The sequence below is a fragment of the Gadus macrocephalus genome, chromosome 6 (genome assembly GCF_031168955.1).
Source record: "Gadus macrocephalus chromosome 6, ASM3116895v1".
NCBI lineage: Eukaryota > Metazoa > Chordata > Actinopteri > Gadiformes > Gadidae > Gadus > Gadus macrocephalus.
The window spans coordinates 21,797,057-21,818,979 of NC_082387.1; the positions used below are offsets into that span (position 1 = coordinate 21,797,057).

General features: G+C 49.0%; 1 protein-coding gene across 7 annotated transcripts in view; it reads left to right on the forward strand.

The window, feature by feature from the left end:
• The window catches only part of ep400 (E1A binding protein p400), a 37,968-nt gene that overhangs the window by 3,382 nt on the left and 12,663 nt on the right, over positions 1–21,923 (forward strand). For 3 of the 7 annotated variants that reach the window (XM_060055005.1, XM_060055006.1, XM_060055008.1), the window contains exons 5-34: positions 2,184–2,578; positions 2,672–2,968; positions 4,393–4,578; positions 4,663–4,803; positions 4,898–4,970; positions 5,125–5,162; positions 5,285–5,339; positions 5,428–5,517; positions 5,728–5,841; positions 6,069–6,259; positions 6,622–6,799; positions 6,907–7,043; positions 7,980–8,149; positions 8,851–9,025; positions 10,231–10,367; positions 10,813–10,999; positions 11,106–11,272; positions 12,003–12,181; positions 13,704–13,955; positions 15,501–15,665; positions 16,036–16,173; positions 16,601–16,671; positions 17,193–17,482; positions 17,690–17,892; positions 18,111–18,280; positions 19,203–19,399; positions 19,841–19,952; positions 20,554–20,862; positions 20,940–21,014; positions 21,651–21,785. In XM_060055005.1, the coding sequence (XP_059910988.1) occupies positions 2,184–2,578; positions 2,672–2,968; positions 4,393–4,578; positions 4,663–4,803; positions 4,898–4,970; positions 5,125–5,162; positions 5,285–5,339; positions 5,428–5,517; positions 5,728–5,841; positions 6,069–6,259; positions 6,622–6,799; positions 6,907–7,043; positions 7,980–8,149; positions 8,851–9,025; positions 10,231–10,367; positions 10,813–10,999; positions 11,106–11,272; positions 12,003–12,181; positions 13,704–13,955; positions 15,501–15,665; positions 16,036–16,173; positions 16,601–16,671; positions 17,193–17,482; positions 17,690–17,892; positions 18,111–18,280; positions 19,203–19,399; positions 19,841–19,952; positions 20,554–20,862; positions 20,940–21,014; positions 21,651–21,785 (5,027 nt within the window). Of the gene's footprint in view, positions 1–172; positions 397–2,183; positions 2,579–2,671; positions 2,969–4,392; positions 4,579–4,662; positions 4,804–4,897; positions 4,971–5,124; positions 5,163–5,284; positions 5,340–5,427; positions 5,518–5,727; positions 5,842–6,068; positions 6,260–6,621; positions 6,800–6,906; positions 7,044–7,979; positions 8,150–8,850; positions 9,026–10,230; positions 10,368–10,812; positions 11,000–11,105; positions 11,273–12,002; positions 12,182–13,703; positions 13,956–15,500; positions 15,666–16,035; positions 16,174–16,600; positions 16,672–17,192; positions 17,483–17,689; positions 17,893–18,110; positions 18,281–19,202; positions 19,400–19,840; positions 19,953–20,553; positions 20,863–20,939; positions 21,015–21,650; positions 21,786–21,923 lie in introns of those variants that run through there. The other 4 variants (XM_060055011.1, XM_060055007.1, XM_060055009.1 and 1 more) reach the window with 4 other exon arrangements.

Below are 21,923 nucleotides of genomic sequence, written 5' to 3' on the forward strand. Positions count from 1 at the left end.
GGCAAGGACAGCAGACTCGTGTGTCTCCTATGTTGCTTTGTTTACCCCACCCCCTGTTCGCTTTCTTTTTCTTTTTGTTTTGTTTATTTTCTCCCTTCTAATTGCTTCTGCTTTTAGCCATTTGGCCTCCTCTACTAGTGCTCTATGTAGAGGCGTCTTAACCTAACCCGGGAAGGAAGGAGAGGTGACCTGCACGGGCTGACGGTCATCACTCTGTGCCGAGTTGCTTTTGTGTAGTTTTCGGGTTATGAGGGTATTGTGTGTTTTGAATCCCAGATCAGGCTAAGAGATCCCGGATGGAAGTTGGTCGCCATGGGCTGATTTTCCAGCATCCTGGTGTATCTCCTTTAGGATCAGCGGGCGTTCCGCTCCAGCAGCTTATGCCGACTGCGCAAGGTAGGAGTGCCACTCTCGGGCCCCTCTGTGTTCTGTTCGATGCTGCTGGATGTAGCCCAGTCTGAGCGTTTCACAACGAGAAACACTTGACTGCCGACGTGCATCGTCTCCAAAAAAAACAAAAACAAAAACGATCCCTCCGGGCAGCATCAACAAACCGATCTTCTTCTCTTCCATCCACTGGAGTTCCCCAGAAGGCCACAAGTTAAGGCTTAGCCCTCCCAGCACCAGCTCTATCTATCAGCACAAATGGGCAAGAAGACAGTTCACGTCTGAAGAAGAATAGCCACTCAATGGGAAGATGCCATGTCTTATGATTTTCCTTTTTTGTGTTTCTTTCAATATCGATCATCCGTCTACATCTGTCCTCATCTTGTGTTCTTGAGTTTGTATTTGTACATCTCTCTGTCATGCCGAGGGCTTTCAGCTCATTTTTACGGCCCATCACAAAGTGGCAAAACGGAGAAAACTAAATCGACGCTCTGCCCTCCCGCCAGGGACACTATCATTCGATAACTTCCCTTCGTCCTACCTGCGTTCTCATTCTTCATTCATATTCCTTCTCCACATGGATACGACATCATTTCAACCTCCAGTCTTCACCCGTCACATCCCCAGGATTACTGTCCTTTTGATTTCTCTGGTTGTTTTCCTTGTTGTCCACCTCACACTCATGTTGTTTTCGTGTCGCCACGTTTAACCTCATGGCATTTTGTTCTGACTCGGCTCCTTTCTAACCACCTAACTAGGCGGCCAGTCCCCCACAGCAGTGGTATTTAATCCTTTGTGCGACCGCGAGTCTTGCCTGGTGTTGCCCGCAGCGGTGCGGTGGCATCAGGGCCCCGAGTGGTGCAGTCGTCTAGGCCAGGTGGTGTTTGTTGACTGGCAGGGAGGTAAGGCAGGTGCTGCTTCAGTGTGCACAGCTCCGCTCAGGCCTGCTGTCGTCTGCCGAGACCCCACCCCTCCCCCACCCGACCCCCCGACGTGTGTCTTGCTCACCTGTGTGCTTCGTGTTGCTGTACGGCGGTCCTCCGGCGCCTCGGAGGACCTGCCAGGCCTCGTCTGCCGCTAGTATGACATTGCTTCTTGCATGCCGACATACAGTGTTTCTGTGTCTGCTCTCTAGCTCTCCTGTTTTCCCTTCCCTTATCTGTTCCTTTTTTTCCTTCTAGATTCTTGTTTAATTTTCCTTTATAAAACTGCTCTCTTCTCTCTGTATTCTCTCAAACCTCTTGATAAAAAAAAACTCCTACTGCATGATAGCTCTCTTGATGTTTTTAGCGACATTTTTCTTGACATTGGAAGAAAATGCAATGATTTGCATTAATTAAAGTAAAGTTTTATTTGGGTGACATGTAGAAGATCACATTGATTTTCATTTCTTCTGTAATCATTTTGCTGTATGATTTCCATTAGTTTCCACTCTTTTCCATCAGTGGGAGCTAGTTCCCCTGGTGATTCATACAGTATGTGTAGTTCATTAAGGCAAGGTTCTGAGGAGCAGTAAGAGCTGAAGCCAACAGACACTCTTAACATACAGAGTAACCAGACAACTTCTGGTCTCTTATAAAATTATAATGTTTGAGCCCCTAAAAAAAGTCCCAATATATGTATTCAACGGTAAGCCAGAAATACATTGCCCTGTACTTATTTGACCAGGATCATCTAAAACACTAACCATAATGATTATACCTTGTCCCTTTTAATCCTTCTTTTCATCCCACTTTCCACACCTCCCTTTGTGTCTGTTTCTCTTCCTCCTTATGATTTGGTTTGCTGTCACCTAGGCGGAATGCCCCCAAACCCTCAGTCGGTCCACATTGCAGGGCAGAAACCCAACCCGCAGCAGTACGACCCATCCAAGGGTCCTCCGGTGCAGAACGCCGCCAGCCTGCACACCCCTCCCCCACAGCTGCCGGGCAGGCTTCCCCAGGGCGCAATGCCCATGGCGGGCCTGCCCATGACCCTCTCCCAACAGCCCCAGCTGCTGGACAGTTTGGCCCAGGCCGGGGGCCAGCTCCAGGCCCAGGTAAAGGTGCATGCGGCCGGGCAGCTCCTGGCCGCGGTCAACCCCCATGCCCAGCTCCAAGCCCAGCTCCAGCAGCAACAGTTGCAGCCCAGCCTCCATCTTCAGATCCAGGCTCAGCAGCAGGGCCAGGTCATGCTACAGTCGGGTCAAGTGGTCAGTTCACCTCGAAGGCATACATTCACTACTGCTTCTTCTCATCTTATTTCTGCAGCCGTTCTAACTAAAGTTGTGTCTCGTCCCTCTCAGACGGTGGCTCTGAGCCGCCCCGCCACTGACGGTGCCCAGCCGGTACAGAGGATCGCGAGCAACACCCTGCCTATGTCCTCCATGTCCCCCGCCCTCGCCACCACCAACCTCGTGGCTTCCCCACACACTGCTAGTCCGCTCCGTCCGCAGGCCTCCACGGTCAATCCCGGCACACAGTCCAAGCTGGCCGGGACCAACGGCACCTCGGCAGTGAAGCTGGGGGGCTTTGGCCAGACCCCCGGCATGCAGTCCTCCCAGGAGGGCTCCCAGGATAAGCAGGTGGAGCAGGCTAAACTGGTACGTTGGCGGCTATCGTTGGTACTGTACTACAGTACGGTCGAAATCACATGCGGGGCACATGTGTGTGCAGAAAAAAACAAAAAAGCATTCACTTAAAGGACACGTATTATGGTGTTTCCCAAAAAGTAAACATAGTATTTGAGTTCCAGAAAACATATTTTTGAAGCTGTTTACTGGAAATAGCATTTAGGAAAAAATAAATCTTGTCTACCGCTATGCCCCTCTGTTTCAGTCCCTTCAGAATGCGCTGTTTCTGGTGTCTGTAGCTTTAATGCTAATGAGCTGCTGCCCATTGACCAATGAGCTGTCAGACTGAACCACAGCATGGAGAGAAGGGATTGTTGCCGTTTGCGGACTCCCGGAGCTCTATATCTATATAATATAAGATAATAATAATAATATATATGGGTATTTATATAATATTATATCTTATATCACGGCCAAAAGTTATGTGCGCCTCGGATGATACTATGAATCATAAAGTCTGCGTCTGACGTCTCTGGTAATTCCACAACAAGTAAAGACTCGTAGTGGGGGATATCTCGGCCATGGTTGAGAAGAATCGGGGGGGGAAAGGAACTTTGGCCGTGACTCTCTGAAGTGCATCGACCGTGACATGGAGGAGAAAGGGATTGCACTCCGGGAGCTGTGCTGCCGGATTGCCGCCGAGCTCCCCGCGCCGGAGCTGCCGCCGAAGCTTCGACTGCCGCCGTCGAAGCCGTCCGGCCGCCGCCGAAGCTTTCCGGCTGCTCCGGCGGGTGTACTCCGGGAGCTGAACTGCAGTCGAAGCTTCGGGGGCAGTCCGGCGGGGATAGCTCGGCGGCAGTCCGGCAGCTCAGCTCCGGGAGTACAATTCCTTTTCTCCTCCATGGCTCCTCCTCCGGACTGCCCCCGAAGCATCGGCGGCAGTCCGGCAGCTCCGGCGAGGGGAGCGCGGCGGCAGTCTGGCAGAAAAAGGGATTGTACTCCCGGAGCTGAGCTGCCGTGCTTCTGCCGAGTTCCCCCCGCCGGAGCTGCTCGTCCGCTGGTCCACAAAATCGTAGCTATGCTCTGATTGGAGGGGAGTGGGGAAGTGGGAGGTAATATTCAACTGTGCCCCCTTCCTACGTAGGAGGGGGCGCCGAAACTGACTCGCCCGCTTACTAACTGTAGGCGGGGTACTTTCAGAAATGCAGAATATCTCACTCCAAAAATTATGTACAGACTTTTTTTCAAAGTTTGCATGCGTGTGGGAGCACCAGAGCCCAAAACATCGATCCAAATCCCAGGCAAAGTGTTGTTTTCATAATATGTCCCCTTTAACGACTGAAGAGTAGACGTGAGCCACAAAACGTATGTTGGAGATTTAACAATGGGTCTTTCATCAAGACCATCTGGCCGTAATCCCAGTGTCTGACTCTTAAACCCACTCGCTGTAACAGGAGAGCCAGGTGCACCAGCGTATCTCCGAGCTGAGGAAAGAGGGCCAGTGGTCGGCCAGCAGGCTTCCCAAGCTCATGGACGCTCCGCGCCCCAAGTCCCACTGGGACTACCTCCTGGAGGAGATGCAGTGGATGGCTGCAGACTTCGCCCAGGAGAGGAGGTGGAAAGAGGCCGCCGCCAAGAAGGTACGGAGATGAGGTCCGTGTCTGTGCCCCGAAGATTTGTCGCGTGTGTAGTGTGTGGTTGAAAACGTGCGTGCTCCTCTCCAGCTGGTGCGTACCTGTGCTCGCCACCACCAAGAGAAGAAGTTGTCGGCGGAGAGATCCAAGAAGGAGGAGGAAATGCACCTCCGCCACATCGCCAGCACCATTGCACGCGAGGTGGAGTTCTTCTGGGCCAACATTGAACAGGTATTGTGGTGACCAATTTTAAAAAGGGTTGCTTCGTTCTAAAATCGCCTTTTAATTAAAATTGACTTGTGCTTTTGAATGATTCCTTTTCCAGGTTGTGGAAATCAAACTACAGTTTGAAATCTATGACAAGAGGCTGAAGATGCTGAGTCTACAGAAAGCATCCGGTAAAACTCCAGCATACGCTGTTTATGTCTATATCATATTTACATAAAAACATAACTCTTATGGTAAACACACCACACCCCCACATATTTTAGGTATTTTATATTCAGTGTGAGCCGTCCATTCGTCTTATCCAATGTTATAATTGTGTTGCAGCACCTACTCCATCCACTGGAGAGAGCAAAGAAAAAGAGGTTAGCACTGTACTTAAACTACCACTGGGTAAACACTGCAGTGTTTATTGTGGACTCATTTGTTCAGAATATGTGCCTTTCTTCCATGGTTTGTCTTATTAGCCCATCTTCTGTTCTTACAGGAGCCTCCTGTGTCCGCCAGGAAGAGGAAGTGCAGTTCTTTGCTTAGTGAAGAAGGTGCGTATTGAACTACATGGGGTTGACACACCCAGCCTGTGTTGGCTGTTTGATGTTGTCTGGGCTTGATATTTACTTTCTACCCCAGGAGTGGATGAGGAGAGCACCATCGAGGAGCAGGAGGCCGCAGAGGACGAAGCTGAACACAAGGCTGAGTTGGCGGACCTGAACAAAGACGGTACTTTGCTGTGTTTCTGTTTCTAGTCTGGAGGCAAACACGTGGGTAGAGGTCGAGACACTACAATGGAGTGTGATTCCCATGTGTGATGTGTTTGCCGGCGTTCTTGGCTGAATCCTTGCTGTCCTTCACTCTTTGCCACAATAGACTCTGTAGAGTGAGTGAATACAGAATGTGTTTGTGAACGTGAGTCTTCCTTTCTCTCTGAAGCTGAGATGCCTTTGGAGGCGTTGGTGAAGCAGTATGCTGGAGCCTACGCCGACGGCTTCGACTGGCCCCAGCTGAGTCCCCAAAGTGATGAGGAGTACATGGACGACACTGAAGGTTCCCCTTTTATCCATTATTAACTAAACACCTTATTTAACGTTATCACTAAAATAGGGTATTTATTTTAAATAGTTTATACTGTAAATTTGCATCAAAGGTATTATATGCAACACTCAAACCAGGACTCCACCTAAGTGATATAGTGGCGCAACATGTGATTTGGAAAGGAAGAAAGGAACCTGTTTTAGCTTGATTAATTTGAATGGTCGTTGTGCGTCCTCCAGAGATGGAGTGGCCAGAGAGCAGTTCTCCAGAGGAGGTGGCCATCGACTCCCTGCTCAGCGTAGAGCAGTACAGGGGGCCAGACAAGGCCAGTTCCACTGGCTCTGACGGCAAGGCCATCCGGGACATAGCGGAGGTCGCTGCAGCCACAGAGGTCCTCCTACCCAAGGGGAGTGCCAGAACAACCTCCACTGTGAGAGACGCACGCACGCACGCACATACATGTACAGACGAACGCACAGAGGCACACGCACGCACAGAGGCACACACGCACGCACAGAGGCACACACACACGCACAGAGGCACACAGAGGCACACACACGCACACAGAGGCACACGCACGCACACAGAGGCACACACACACACACACACACACACACACACACACACACACACACACACACACACACACACACACACACACACACACACACACACACACACACACACACACACACACACACACACACACACACACACACACACACACACAGGAAATAAAAACATTAGTATTTTCCACTAAAATGTTTCCTCCTGTTTCCTTCCGTTTCTCAGAGCCGCAGCCCAGCTCCCGTCCTGCTGCACGGTGCCCTGCGTGAGTACCAGCAGATTGGCGTGGACTGGATGGTGAACCTCCACAAGAAGCACCTCAACGGCATCCTGGCTGACGAGACGGGCCTGGGCAAGACGGTCCAGACGGTGGCCTATATGGCTCAGCTGGCCGGCCAAGAGGGTGGGCATCCATCATTTAGGAGATCACAAGAAAGATCTGCGTTGTCGCACAGGCTCAGTTGAAATGAGTCTATGTCTCACCGTCTGTCTCTTCCCCTCCGCCTCCAGGCATCTGGGGACCCCACTTGGTGGTGGTGAGGACCTGCAAGCTGCTGACCTGGGAGATGGAGTTCAAGCGCTGGTGCCCTGGTCTGAAGATCCTGCTGTACCTGGGGAGCGGCCGCGAGCGCAGAGCCAAGAGAACGGTAGCTTGTTATTTCTGGGACTGATGCACATTGTCCGTGAATGATGCACATTGTAGACAAACCCATGTAAGCCTTGTCTTTATGCTATTGTGATGAAACCGAATCTTACCATGTGAGGATCTCAGTGTACTGTTGGGCTTGGCATTCACTGGACGATTCTTCAAATTTAGAAGGGGTGAGATACCACAGCCCTTACGACGGATGAAGATACATTTAACCGTTTGGGTCGAACATTTTGCCAAACCAGTACAATCCACATAACAGACACCACTTTCCAACAACCCAGTCCTGATTAACAAAACCGTAATGCTCGCAAATCGCAAAGGCAATCACGTCATTGCAATTTTCAAAAAAATTTTTTTTGCAGAAACAAACAATTCAGACCGTGGACATGCTATGGTAGCTTTTAGCCTCCCTTTTACCACAACATCGTAAAGAACTACTAAAGAACTATGGACGAAGTCATGACCATGACGTGAAGATACACCTGTACAGATTGAGGTGTGAGTTGGACCCATGCCTCCTGTTGTGATGGCCGGTCAGTGTGGCTCCCAATTGGCTATCGTCTTTCCCAAGTGTCAACCCCAGGAGCTGTCCATGGTATTCCCTCCACACTACAACCTGTAGTAAGGCGATTACGAATCATTGTGGCCCCGATCTTATTTGGGGAAGTAAAATACATCCTTGGCCTACCCCCCACCACATGTTAATCTGCCGACGGAATTGTTAGAACCATAAAAAAATAATTTCCTCTTGAGCTCAATCAAGTCAACCACTATTTATACCTGCACTACATAACATGAGTGGACACGCATCATTTTTGTTACATTCTGCATTTCTATCATCTTCCATGACGAGTTCTTCAGCAACTTACAACAAAGCCAGCATGGAAGTGGTTGCAACGTGTTCAGTGGATCTCTCTTCTCCTCCCTGCAGTGGTGGAATGAGGCCAACAGCTTCCACGTGGTCCTCACCTCCTACAAGCTGCTCTTCAAAGACCACAGCCACTTCCTGAGGAGGAGCTGGAGGCACCTGGTGCTGGACGAGGTGCAGCACATCAAGAACCTCACGGAGAAGCACTGGGAGACCATCTTCTCTCTGAAAAGGTGGGACAGAGGAGCGCTTTACTGCTGACCTTCGACAATCGGTCAAACGAGTGCTAAAAACTATTTTTTTTGTTCTATTTAATATTTTGTTATGGGCCTGTAGGCTATGCATCATTACCAGCCATCTCAGGAGTAATGTTTTTTTTAGATCGATTTTACTTTTATTTATCATGTCTTCCTCTGACTTGACTTTCATGTAACTTTTAGGGCTTCAATTAATCATTTGAAGTACTTAAAAACTGCTAAATTCAAAGGTATTATTCCCTTTCCGGGAGTCTCGGTTAAAAATTCTCCACTGCGGTTTGTAAGGTGGCTCAAGGCAGTGGTATGCCATTCATACACACTTTTTTTTAAATATATAGCTTATAATACTGAACCATATTCTATAAATTTAATTTCTTATCCGATCATAATGCACATTAAAGGACTCTTGCTGAGTACATTTGTAAAGATAAAGTTTAAATGGCACAATTGCGCAAGCAGATAGGGTTTCTGCAATCTGAAATTATTTCAAATTAGGCCGTGAGGTTATATTATTCAGCATTAAATATACAAACCATTAAATTACCAAAAGGTTTTCGTTTTTTTTATGATCATGGTGGTTGTTTGGCGTCCCTTGTGGTTGCCTTTGTCGATGGTCAATATTGCGGTCTTGACAGCCCTATTTAATTTATATTTGTGTGTGCATGTGTGTGTTCCAGTGAGCAGAGGCTGCTCCTCATCAACACTCCTCTGCAGAACACCCTGAAGGAGCTGTGGACCATGGTCCACTTCCTCCTTCCCGGGATCACCAGGCGCTACTCTGACTTCCCCGTCAAGGCCGGCACAGACCAGAACCAGGACTACTGCCACAAACTGGTCATCCGCCTGCATAGGGTGAGTCCAGCGCAGCCCTCTGTTGACGATGATGTGTATAGTGCTGTATTCATCTGAATCCTGATTGGCTAATAGACTCTTAACCGGCTTGAGAAACTGCAGAGCTGTGTGCCCTCGCCAGGTGCCTTTTATACATAGCTGGGTAGGATGTGTTTAGGCTTAAACTGGAACTCTGACTCAGCCGACTGCTTCTGAGCACTGTCAAAAGTTGAACCAGAAAAAGGCATGGTCATGCCTTTTCTATCGCGTCCTGGAAATGTGAAAGATCAGGGAATTCCCAAGCCTTCACCGCCTTTATGTGCTTTCATTGGTTGAAGCTGAAGCCCCTCTCACACATAGTTCCCGGTGAATTGCTGGGATAGCATTGCAGACACTATAGAGATATACACATGCAGCTACGTTCAGGAACATTTCCATGAACGCTTTCACACATGGCACAGCAGTGCTGGAATATGGGCCAAGAGACAGTCCAGATGATGGCTGTAATGCAACCCTCTGGATGCCAACCGCCATACACTTTGTGGACTCAGCGTAGCTCCCATATTTTGGATCCTGTCCAGATTCCAGAGATTATAAAAAAAGGAGCTTGTTTGCAAACAAAAGGAGCTGTATTGATATTGTTATCGTTATCGGATCACCCGATAAGTAATGGCACGTTAGGATAAATTCAATTAAAAAACGGCTGTGGTTTCAATGCGTCCTCAGTGGTGTCTTGAGATCGGTTCGCTCACTCTACGTGAAAATGCCTGACGTCAGATTACATAATCCTCTACGTGCCTCTAATGGCAATGTGACTGCTTTCATCTCATTCATAAAAGTACAATGTGTATTTATGTTTTGAAGACCAGTAAAGCTGACGAATGATGCATTTGTTAATAAAACAAAACAATTTAAACATGTCATGTTCAGTTTATTTTAAAGATAAACCACTAACGGAGGAAAAATCCCTGCTTTAAAGTTGGTTGTTGCCATTGTCTAAAACCAATGAGAGTATGGGACCATAGAAACTATCAGAACCGTAGACCTGATCGGAAATAGTTGTCAAGGTTGAAAATCCAGTTTTCCTTTCTTAAGAGTTAACATCTTAATCCCGCTCTCTGAAACAGTAGCCAGTTTGCAACCCTAAAAGCAGTATTCCATGACACGCTAATTGATGTCCTGGCCCTGGTTTCACAAGCTCCTGATGCTCCTCCCCCCCGCTACAGATGATCCAGCCCTTCATCCTGAGACGCTCCAAGAGGGACGTGGAGAAGCAACTGCCAAAGAAGTACGAACACATCCTGAAGTGCCGCCTGTCCAGCCGGCAGAAGAGCCTCTACGAGGACATCCTCACCCAGCCAGGGTGAGACGGCTTTTCTTCTGGATGGTCTCCCCGGGATGGAGACGTTTCTTTAGTTCAGCTCTGTTCTACTCATGAGGTTTTCTTTAGAACGATTTTAAGGTTCATTCCCACCTGTTCCGTTCGGTCCTTTTGGGTATTGAATTCTTGGTTTCTAGCTAGGCCTTGTTTCGCTGGCTATCTTTAAGAACGATACAGTGGGTTTAAGAGCCCACCTGGCTTCATTTAAATTACACATTACTTAATTTAACAAGCCATACGTCGACAACAATACAGGAGGAAAGCAAATGCATGCACTGTGAAAAAGATGACCTGGCTGGAGCTAAAACAGTTGAAAACATAATTTCATGGTGGCTTTAGGAAGAGAAGTAGTATGAAGCTCCTACCCCTTTAAATCTCCACTTCCCCTCCTTGTTATTAAACTGCACCGTTTGTGTCCTCCCTGCAGGGCCCAGGAGGCTCTGAAGACCGGACACTTTGTGAGCGTTCTCCAGGTGCTGATGCAGCTGCAGCGTGTGTGCAACCACCCAGCCCTGGTGGCCCCCCGCGAGGCCAGCAGCTCCTACGTCTGCCCCTCGCTCGAGTACAGCACCCCGTCGCTGGTGCTGGGAGCCCTCCACAAAGACCCCTGGGAGGTAGGCTCCATGGCCTCCAAACACACCCACAAATTGTGCCTCCTTACCGACGTTTTTCTGATTTGGTGGTGCAAAAAAGTCATTGGTCTTTACTGTTTTCCATCAGACGGCAGACTTGTCGATATTCGATCTCATCGGAAACGAGAACCGGCTGACCCGCTACCAGACGGAGGCCATCCCCAAACTGAAGATCAGCCAGCAGCTCATAGAGGAGATCCACAGTGCCCCTGACCCCCCGGCCAGACCCAAGGCCTGCAAGATCAAACCCATGAGGTGAGTCCTGGGCAGTGGGGAAGGTCGCCACTCGAGCTAGAGACTCAATACTCCATTCTTCAGAGTAAAACTGGACTCTTGATTAGCCTCCCCCTTACCCCCACTACTCTCTCTGGCAGCCTCAATTCTGCTGTCCACTGACGCGGTGATAGCTAGAAAATGAATGTGACATTTGCAGACACAGCTGCTGAAGGTTAATGATGGCGGGGGGAAAAAGCCTGCTAAAATCTGAGTTCCAAGAAGATTGAGTTTACCAAAGCCTTTTCTGCAAATACGTACCATATTTATTCAGTTTGGGAAATCAACACATAGTCAAACAATGTGCTCGGCTGACGGGACTCGGATAGGAACACAGAAGAACCCTTTCCGTTTCCAGGTCGTTATGAATATGTAGCCTACTCTGTTTACACGAGTATGTGGGTGATGTCTGCCTTCCATATTGATCTCATGGTCACTGATTGCATTTCAGACCCATATATTTCCCCAGTCGGATCATATGTGTTTCATAGAATGCAACAAATTACCTTAGCTAAAAGGGTTTTATTTTAGAGAATTTACCAATAATATGATTCAGCAATTTCAGATTTAAATGATTGAAGTGGCCATGGTTCTAATTGCACATCTTGCCGTTGATTACCCCGGACTTGTGCTACTGATTGACTTAGATTCTCTTGAGTCTTTTGCATGAGAGTTGTGGCAAGGACCTCATGTGTGTCTCTACTTTTTTCAGGTTGTTCCAGCCTGTGCAGTACGGCACTAAGCCAGAAGGCCGCCTGGTGGCCATCACCAGTACCGCAGCCCCGCGCCCGCCCACTACAACCCCTGTAAACACTTCTGTGGCCACAACCGTCAGCCAGCCTGCCCAGGCCAGGGGCAAGTCCCCTGTTGCCACCACGGCCTCCGCACAGGGTAGGTCCTCGACCGCCAGACCCCCCAGGGCTCAAGACTGTCACTGGTTATTACCTGGATGCAAATGTTTCATTTTAAAATAGGGCACACGCAAACATTTAGATTACATTGTTGTTTTGTCGCATTTAATCACTGAATTACTGTCGTAATTCGTTAGAAAACATGTTTTTATTTTAAATAATGCTTTAATAAACCCAATTACACTATCAAGTTGTGCCGTGTGGAGAGAGACGGCGACTTTTGGGTCCGAGTTTGACCCGAGGTCTGACTCTATTAGGGGTTCTTTGGCCTAAGCGGGTCGAACGCTAGATTAGCCAAGAAGGTCAGCGTCGCAACTGACAACACATGTCGGAAGATTTGAGGGCCTTGTTTTATGTTTAATATAGTGAGTGGTAACGCCTGTGTGGAGGAGTCGTTGTGAGTTCTCTCACAAAACACGACCCACTTTAGTTCCAATGAAGAAATTCACAGCTTTGAGGGTATATGGGTCTATGATCATACAAAAGAAAAAGGTGGCTTGTAAATTGAGTAAAGTTTCAATGAAATTGCACCGTACCACTATTCAAGAACTTGCAAAGAAATGCACCAGGTCTATTCTGGATGACTGATCGCAAGAAAAAAACTGAAAGTAAAAACTGGGTTATACTCCCTAATTAGCAGCCTGTTAGTAGATAAGCTTTTTGATATGGCTGCCATCTAGTATTAGTCTAATGACACTAATGAGGAACCGTGATATTACCCAAGTGTGCTCTCTATGGGGCTTACACTACTGTTGGTGGATGCTGTTCCCCATCTGGCTCTTCCTTCCTGTTAAGGGTGTTATGCTGCATGCAGGGCTCAGGTCTACCCATTCATCATATGGATGCAAGTTTATTTATTCCTAGGTCGCATCAGTGGCTGTAAATAAATGTGCATATATCATGTAAATCATGGCCATTAATGTTAATCTTGAGCCCTGCTATGTGTGGTGAATGTGAGTGTACTAACGCTGCGTTACTCATGGGCTCAAGAGTTACCTCTTTAGTGTTTTGCATATGGAAGTACAGCCACTTAAACTTGTTCCCGCTCGCTCAAATCTTCTTAATCCATCACCCATTTTAGACTGTTTACAGTTTATGCAGCTAAAGATAGTTATCAATCTAGCCCAAGGCTGCAGCATTTCCATATACATTTCTTCATACATTTCCATGTAGTGTAGTTCATTGTTCATGATTGAATTCATCACTCAAGGACAGACTGGATGTTGAGAAATGGTATCCAGAACAGACCAATAATAATAACGAAACCTGTCAAAAGTCCACTTGAATCGGATACCAAACACCCCTTCTCATGCTGGAGAAAACCACAATATTATGCCTGCTCTTATGATTTGTGACAATTGGCCAAACTAACCAAAATCTGGTTAAACCCACCCATGCGGGGTGACTCCAAGGAGAAAGTCTGAAATGCTGCTGATGATCTGGACCTAACCAGTACAGTCCCCCATAACAGACCAACCCTCCCACTCCCTTGTACTCCACAGTGGTCGGAGCAGCTGCTCAGAGGGTGCAGAACAGCTCCTCTGTCAGCAGCAGCACCACGGCCATCTCCACCGCAGCCCCCTTGGGGAGCGGTGGCCTCAGGCAGAGCGCGCCGGGGGCCCCCTCTGCGGGGGCCCTCGGCCAGGCTTTAGCGCAGGTCCCCAGGCCGGCCCTAGCCCCGGGCCATGCCGTCCAGCCCGGCTCACTGTCCCAGAGGCTGGTGCTCACATCCCAGGCCCAGGCACGGTTGCCTAGTAAGTGGGCTTCAACTCTCATTGATTGTCTCCCTGGTCAGTCCCTTGCTCAAGCAAGCGGCAACCTCTGTCGACGAGGCTCTTCCCTGGAGACTGCTGATGTGGCTTTCAGTCTGGGCTTTCCTCACGACTCCTCTGCTGGTAGAAAGTTCGGTTCATCACTCATTTGGGACTTTGGACCATCTTGGCCATTCTTCCTTGTAGAAAGAAGGGAGGGGGAGGGGGGCAACCTCAACGTATGATAGTGTTGTTACTGCAGAGGGTCTGTTAATATGAGGGCGACACATTACTAGTAAGAATGTGACAAAGTAAAAGGATGTGAACCAGAATCGCTGCTTTGAAATCCAAACTGTAAGCATATCAGCAGCCCTTCCACAGCCTCGTTCTCCCAGTTCTTCTCTCCCAAACCTGCATGTCCACACAAGGAACCAGCACCTCGTTTTCACTTAATTATTTATCCTTCTCTCCCTTTGTTCAATATGATTTTCTCTCCCCCAGTGGACTAATACACGGCCTCTTGCATCAGGCCTGCTGCAGGAACACATCCTCTCTGGTGCTCTGTTGCAGTTTTCACTGTCACGCTCTCCGGAGCACCACCACCAAGCATGTGAATCTTTTCCCACACGTTGCTTACCAACTATCCCTGCCTGGAATGCCACATTTTTTTCAATTCCAACACAAAAGATTGATCTCCACAATCCCGGTTCTGTGTTGCCATTGAAAAGTCGTTTCAGCACCTATGGATGTTTATTTCAGGCGGCTCCGCCTGGGCTGGTCGCCCTTTTGATTTCCACCTCCACAGGGTCAGAATAGGGGTTTCCAGCGGTTCTGTTGTGGAGGGCAGATGTGCTTGCTCCACAAATTAACCCCCCCCCCCCTACACACACACCTGGTGCTGCATGTCTCCTCCCTCCCCCACCCTGTACTTTAAAGGCACCCAGTGCAACTTTCGAGGCTTAAAAATAAACATTCAATTTCTAGTCTTTTTTACACGTAGTAAGTTTCAATAACTCCATACCATTACATACCGACATTCAAGCAGCAAAGATGAGACGTCGTTGTGTGGTGAGAACTGATAGAAAATCGATAACAACAACAATGCCGCCATTTTCTTTATTTTTTGTAACCTACAATAAATAAAGCAGGCTTCCAGTCAATGGAAAAATGGCTTCTCCCCACCGGCGATTGTTGTTGTTTACGATTTTCTATCAGTTCTCACCACACAACGACGTCTCATCTTTGCTCCTTGAATGTCGATATGTAATGGTATGGAGTTATTGAAACTTACTACGTGTAAAAAAAGACTAGAAATTGAATGTTTATTTTTCGTTGAATGTTTACATAAAGTTGCACTGGGTGCCTTTAAGTAACTGCAATGCACCACTGTGGTGGGGACGATTGCAATGGAATGACGTGGTACCTTTTTTTGTTGTTTTTAGTAATGAAGCTACTGCAACCACAAAACGGGATGGAGGGGTGAGTCAGCGTGCTCACCCTCCATTTCCTCTCTTCCTGCCTTCCTTCCTTCCTTCCTCCCTGTCAAAGGCGGAGACGTGGTGAAGATCGCCCAGCTGGCCAACACAGCCGGCCGCATCTCCCAGCCAGAGACCCCCGTCACCCTGCAATTCCAGGGTAACAAGTTCACCCTGTCCCCCAGCCAGCTGCGGCAGCTCACCACTGGACAGCCCTTGCAGCTCCAAGGTACTCTCGGTAATGTACAAACCCACGGTCACGTTCTACTCTCATCTTTTTCTCTCCTTGAGCAAGCTCTGGCTGCCCCCCCGTAATGCGTGTCCTAGTGTATAGGTCTTGGCCAACTTTGTCTCTTGGTGTATAACTCTTGGCCTAGCTAGCGCATGTTTTCTGCTGCCATTGACACCCTGGATTGCACAGAAACGAATCATGGAACCCTAGCAACTGTTGTGTGAGTCATCAATCGATTTTGAAGAAATCCCTAGCAGAGTTTTTTTTTTCAAACATACATGTTTCCAATTCCAGTTCTTCCTTCCTGCGTCGACCTCTCCGCATTAACACGTGAGCCCATCCGCCTCCTAATACTAGTCCTTTATGCTGGTTCTAGGCAACATCCTGCAGATCGTGTCGGCCCCTGGGCAGCAGATCCTCCGGCCCCAGGTCATGCAGACGGTGGCCCAGACCCCCTCGCTCTCCAACGCATCACCGGCGGCTCCCCCAAACCCCTCCTCCGTGGCTCCACAAGGTGAACCGGTTCGCATGCCTCTCCCCCCCCCCCCCCCCCCCCCCCCCCCCACCTCCATGGCCCAACTGCCAGATTCACTTCGGCCAATTTGAATTGGTGCCAGGCACTGATGTTCGCCAATCGAACTGTAAAACGGTCAAACTATTTATTATACCGTTCAACCCCTTATTCCAAGATTCCAAGATTCAGAGGTTTTTCTCTATGATCTACATATAATTTTAACTACAAGTAATATTATTTTTCATTTTGGTCTATGTTCATAGTGATGCTAATTTCCTAATCGAATAAATGACCGCTGCCCAATTCTGAAACTATTGGGTTCCTTTTTGAAGTTGTAAGTCCATTACTCGTGCACCTCTACCAGTGTTGTCATTGTTTTGAAGTGGACCTCCTCATTTCAAAGCGCGTGTTGTGTTTGTGTTTGAAGCCTTGCCTGTGGCCACCAACGCCTCCTCAGCGCTCTCCAAGCCCGCTGCGGCCGCTCCTGCTGCCTCTCAGGTGAGGCCTCATGCCCTACACGGATGAGTCTGAAGGGGTTTCACTCAATATCCCTTAAAACAGTTTTCATTTCTGACTTTTGGATAATTATGTAAAAAAAAAGTATAATCTGAGGTATCTCTGCGGTCCTCCGACAAGGAACTGCTGGCCATCCCCCGCACTAGATTGCGAACCTTTGGAGACAGGGCCTTCTCTATCAATGCTCCCACACTATTGAGCAGCCTACCACTCCATATCCGCTCTGCCCCATCCCTGCCCATGTTTAAAAAGAAACCTCAAAACATTCCTCTTCACCAAGTCCTTTGACCCCTGACCCCCCCCCCCTTCCCCCCTCTTTTGTTAAGTGACCTTGGGTATCTTGAAAGGCGCCATAAAAATCCAAGTTATTATTATATTATTATTGAATGTATTGTCAGCCAAAGTAACGTATTTTGACCTATTTCAGACATGGGTTTCCTTCCCAACGTCCTTTATTTGTGAGCCCATACTAAAAGCTCCCTTGTGTTCCCTGTGGCGTCCAGGAGATGTCTGAGGAGAAGAGCCAGGCCCTGAAGGAGCGCCTGGGCCGCCTGTTCCTGGCCAACGAGCGGCGCTGCGGCCGCAGGGTGCTGCTGGGCGCCGACCTGCTCCAGGCCTGCACCCTGGGCCCCGAGGCTGGCCCCGCGGGCCTCCCCCCCAGGGGCTGGCGCTGGGCGGGCAGGGAGAGCTGCGTCAGAGCCCAGCACACCTTTGTGGGCACCACCTCACACCTCCAGAGCAGCATGCAGTCTGAAGAGCAGCGGCTGGAGGCGGGCCACAGCCTCATCAAGAGGTAGGCCCCTTCTCTGCGTGTGTGCGCCCACACGCACACACGCACGCACACGCACACGCACACGCACACACACCAGTGGCTGGTAAAAATGTCAGATTTAAGTGACATGTTGTCAGGAAGAGAGAAACTGCTGAAATATCATCTCCAACTAATCTCTATGTGTGGGCATATTGATCAAATTCGTGTCCGTCTCCATCTTTCCCTCAGGTTGTCATGTGTCGTGCCTGCTGCTGTAGCCCCGCCCCCTCATCTGTACGCAGCCAATCCCCCGGTCCCTTACAGTCTGGCCAAGAAGTGCAGCAGTCGGAGGCTGACGGAGGCCGCCACCCCCCACGGCAAAGCCCTCCAGCGGCTGGCCTCGAGACGCATCCTCCCCTGTCCTGACCTGCAGCTGATGCAGATGGACTCGGGTGAGCCTGCCACTGCCTTGTGCCGTTACCTTCAGCCAACTCCTTTTAAAGCCTATCATCAAGCCCTATATTTTTGATCAAGGTCCTACCTTTGGAAACTACAAGAAGTTGATAACAATTGTTTTGAGGGGCATCAGGGTTTTTAGAGTTGATGAATTCTATGGGTTACACACTGATGATCCTACAAACCAACCCTCTCCATCGGTCCACCTCCACAGGGAAGCTGGAGGCCATGGCCGTCCTGCTGCAGAAGCTGCGGTCAGAGCGCCGCAGGGTCCTCATCTTCACCCAGATGCCAACGATGCTGGACCTCCTGGAGGCCTTCCTGGACCACAGACACCTCCCCTACATGCGTGTGGACGAGAGCCTCACGCCAGAGGAACGCCAGGTAAGGAGAAGACGACCAGACAGTGGCTCCTTGGATATCAGTTTAGCTCCGAGCAGATCACAGCGCCAGAATCCCAACCGAGTCCAAGGTCGTCAGTCAAAAACATTTACAATTTTGTAGCACTGCACTTATAGCCAAAGCAGCTTAAATCGAATGAAGATGCAGAACGTTAAGGAGTAGGTAGGGCTTTAGGCTTTGCTGAAATATTCGGGATCACACTAAGAATCTCCTAAAGCTTACCGTCTTGCCCTATATGCATATAACAGAGAAGTCGTTCCACTGTAAGTGAGTCATTGAGCATTTCAACTCGATGCTATCAAAAAATCTTGAGTGATCGCAGATAGTGCTTGATTGCTTGGAGTTATTTTGTAATGCCCTCCCCTCCCTCCTAATTCCACAATAGGTGCGTTTCCATCCCCCTAATTTAATGCGAACTTTGAAGTATCGAATCAGTAAACGGTGATCGAAACACCAAAATTCGCATCAAAATCCTCTAATTCGCAAAAAAGTGTATCCGCTCGCTTGAGGTAGTTTTTGAGAAATGCGAAACAGAGTAAATTCGCAAAATGGGAGCTGGAAACACATTTTGTGAATCAACTGTGACGTAGCGAACTTTGAACACACTGGACTGACAGTCTTTCAGATTTCCGCATAACGACCGGCCATAGCAACCCTGCCGACATCAACGTGTAACGTCATCACCCTATTCCGCTCCAACCACTTGATGGAAACGCACCTAATTCAAATTACTTTTTTGCGAACTTTCTAAAGATTCGCATCACCTTTTAGATGGAAACGCAGCTAATGACTCTTTAAAATAACACAACAACACTAAGCTAAAGCCCTTACAAATACAAAAAAGCAGTGTGTGGCTCCAAACTGAGGACACACCCTGACTGCGTCCTTCTGGTTGTCTCTTCAGGAGCGCATGAAGCGCTTCAACAGGAACCGCCAGGTGTTCTGTGGCATCCTCACCAACCGCTGCTGCTCCGCCGTGGGGCCCGTGTTTGACGCCGACACCATCATCTTCTACGACGCCGACCTGGACCCCAGCATGGACGCCCGCACCCAGGAGTGGTGCGATAAGATCGGGCGCGCCAAAGACATGCACATATACAGGTGAACGAGGCAGCAGGGGACATATGCTTGTAACGGGAAGGAGTGTCGTGGTCTCCCTGAGCCAAGACACTTAACCCTAACTGCTTTCAACAAGCTGGCTGTCGCCTTGACTCTGCCGTCGGTGTGCGAATCTGTGTATGAATGGTTGTAGGTCTATTTGGATTAAAACGTTTGCTAAAGGCTCTGAATGGAAATGTTGCCTGTTTTTTTTTTTCATTCCTTCAGCTCAGCTTTTGCATACGAGACCTTGGCTACGTTCCAAAACCTCTTCCCACGTCCTCATTCCGCGAGCTCGTTCACTATTCTTACAAGAAGAGGACCAGTTAGAGAATATCCAAGGGCAGGAGCTGTCGAAAGTGGACAACTGAGTTGCTTCCACCAGCGCACGCTGTCGGCAGTGCTAAATTTGCTACTGATCTTAATTCTGGTCCTCTCCCAAAGGCTGGAGAGCGGGAACTCGATAGAGGAGAAGCTGCTGAAGAACGGAACCAAGGACCTCATCAGAGAGGTGGCCGCTCAGGGCACGGACTACACCCTGGCCTTCCTCACACAGGTGAACCACCGTGACTGTTTCCTCTGTTCCCTGCTCTATTGGAGTAGTCTGTAGGGATGTGTATAATCAGAATCCTTGATTTGGTGCTATGTAGAGCTCTGCCCTTTGTATTTGTTTGTAGTTTTGCAATTGGGAGAGTTGTAGTCTAACAAATCAGATTTGAGATAAGTACATACAGTCTGATGACAGACTGGATGAATGGGGTGCTTCACCTTATTTTGCTGCATCATTTTTGTGTTGCTGTGTTGCTTTCGGTGGGTCTGTAAGCGCGTGATTGGCATACACTTTCTTGGCCAGTAGTCGTTACTGTAAAAAAGTGTCTCAAGGTTATAAATCAACACAGTGTAGACTGGCCGACTGTAGAATTACAGTTATAACTTACCCCTATCTGAAACGTTCATCCACCCATGCAAATGAGTTTTACCTCGCAAGAATATCTCTAATAAGTTAGGAATCAAGGCGTAGCTCCAGCCAAGCAGTTGTTGGTATCCAGCCCAGGCTCTGTATCGTCCCCCACTAAATTCTGCTATAGCAGAGTAGGACCAGGGATTAGGCCTGTTGTAAGATGTGGTGGAACACGTCTAATACCATGTCTCTGTAGCGGACCATCCAGGACCTGTTTGAGGTGGAGGCCAGCGCCGGAGAGAAGGTGGAGGAGTTTGTGGTGCTGCACCAGGAGCCCTCCCCCTCGGAGGCCATCTCCCCCCGCGTGGCCCGGCCCTACATCCAGGCCCTGCACAGCATCACCCTGGACGGCACAGAGAAGCTGCAGGAGGAGGAGGAAGAGGAGGAGGAGGAGCAGAGTAAAGAAAAGCAGGAGGCGTCAGGGCTGAAAGAGGAGGCGCTGGAAGAGTCCCAGCTGAAAGAAGAACCAGCTCAGATAGAGGAGCTGAACGCCGTCATGAATCAGGTGAAGGGCCAAGTCTGTGTTATCATGTTTGTGTTTTTGTTCTCGTTGATCCTTCTAACTGTCGTTCCCGTCCTCAGCTCACCCCGATCGAGAGGTACGCCCTCCACTACCTGGAGTACCTTCAAGTCGGCGACGACGAGAGCCTCCTCAAGGTATGTGACTGGCGACGGATCACGCTCTTTATCATCTAGCAGGGCAGGGAATTAGAAGGGCAGACCGCTGATTTAACACAGCCAGGCTTCTGATGGGGAGGTGGGAAAGAGTTTGACAATCAGTTTGTGCAACTCAACAAATACAATCTGCGGAACCAGTTGTTTTTCTTTTAAACGCAAAAGTACCAGCAGCATCTGCAAAGACGCCGCCCCCATGCCTTTCTCAGCCCAGGCACTGCCTGCGAATTAAGGACAGAGCCTCTCTCCCGCAGATTTGTCCTGTTGGTTTGCTGTTCATTCGCTGGCAGCGCCTGACAGGCTGATTGATTTAAATTAAATGTTTTGTCTGGAGGCAGAAACAGCTTGTTGACTAAATCCTCTTTCTTCCGCCAACCGACCAAGTAGAAAATCGATGCAACACATGTCATCGGTGGCACCAATCATAAACTAGATCTGATTACGCAGATGATATTGGAGAGTTGCACCAAATTTTAATTTTTTTAATGCCTGTGTTAAACCGGCAGGCTGCCTCTTTAACACTGGCATGTTAGTAGCCTTCTTCCCTTTGGGGCCTTTCATACTAGGAACGTGTGAGTCCAGTTAATGGTAGACTCAGACCACTGTCTCTCCCACCAGGAGAAGATGGAGTGCGCCAAGAGGAGCTGGGAGGTGCAGCAGCTCCAGAAGCTCAAGACCGAGGAAGCGGATCAGCTGTTCGTGGAAGGAGAGGAAGATCTCTTCACCTACACCAGAGAGGATGCCTACAACATGGTAGGGAGGTGCACCGTCTGGAACCATCCGAGCATCTCAAATGAGACGGCCGCATATTTTTGTATCCATTTCATAAATTTAACTCGTGAGCTTTGCGGCTGAAGAAATAAATGCATCTGCATCTGTTAACCCAACTTC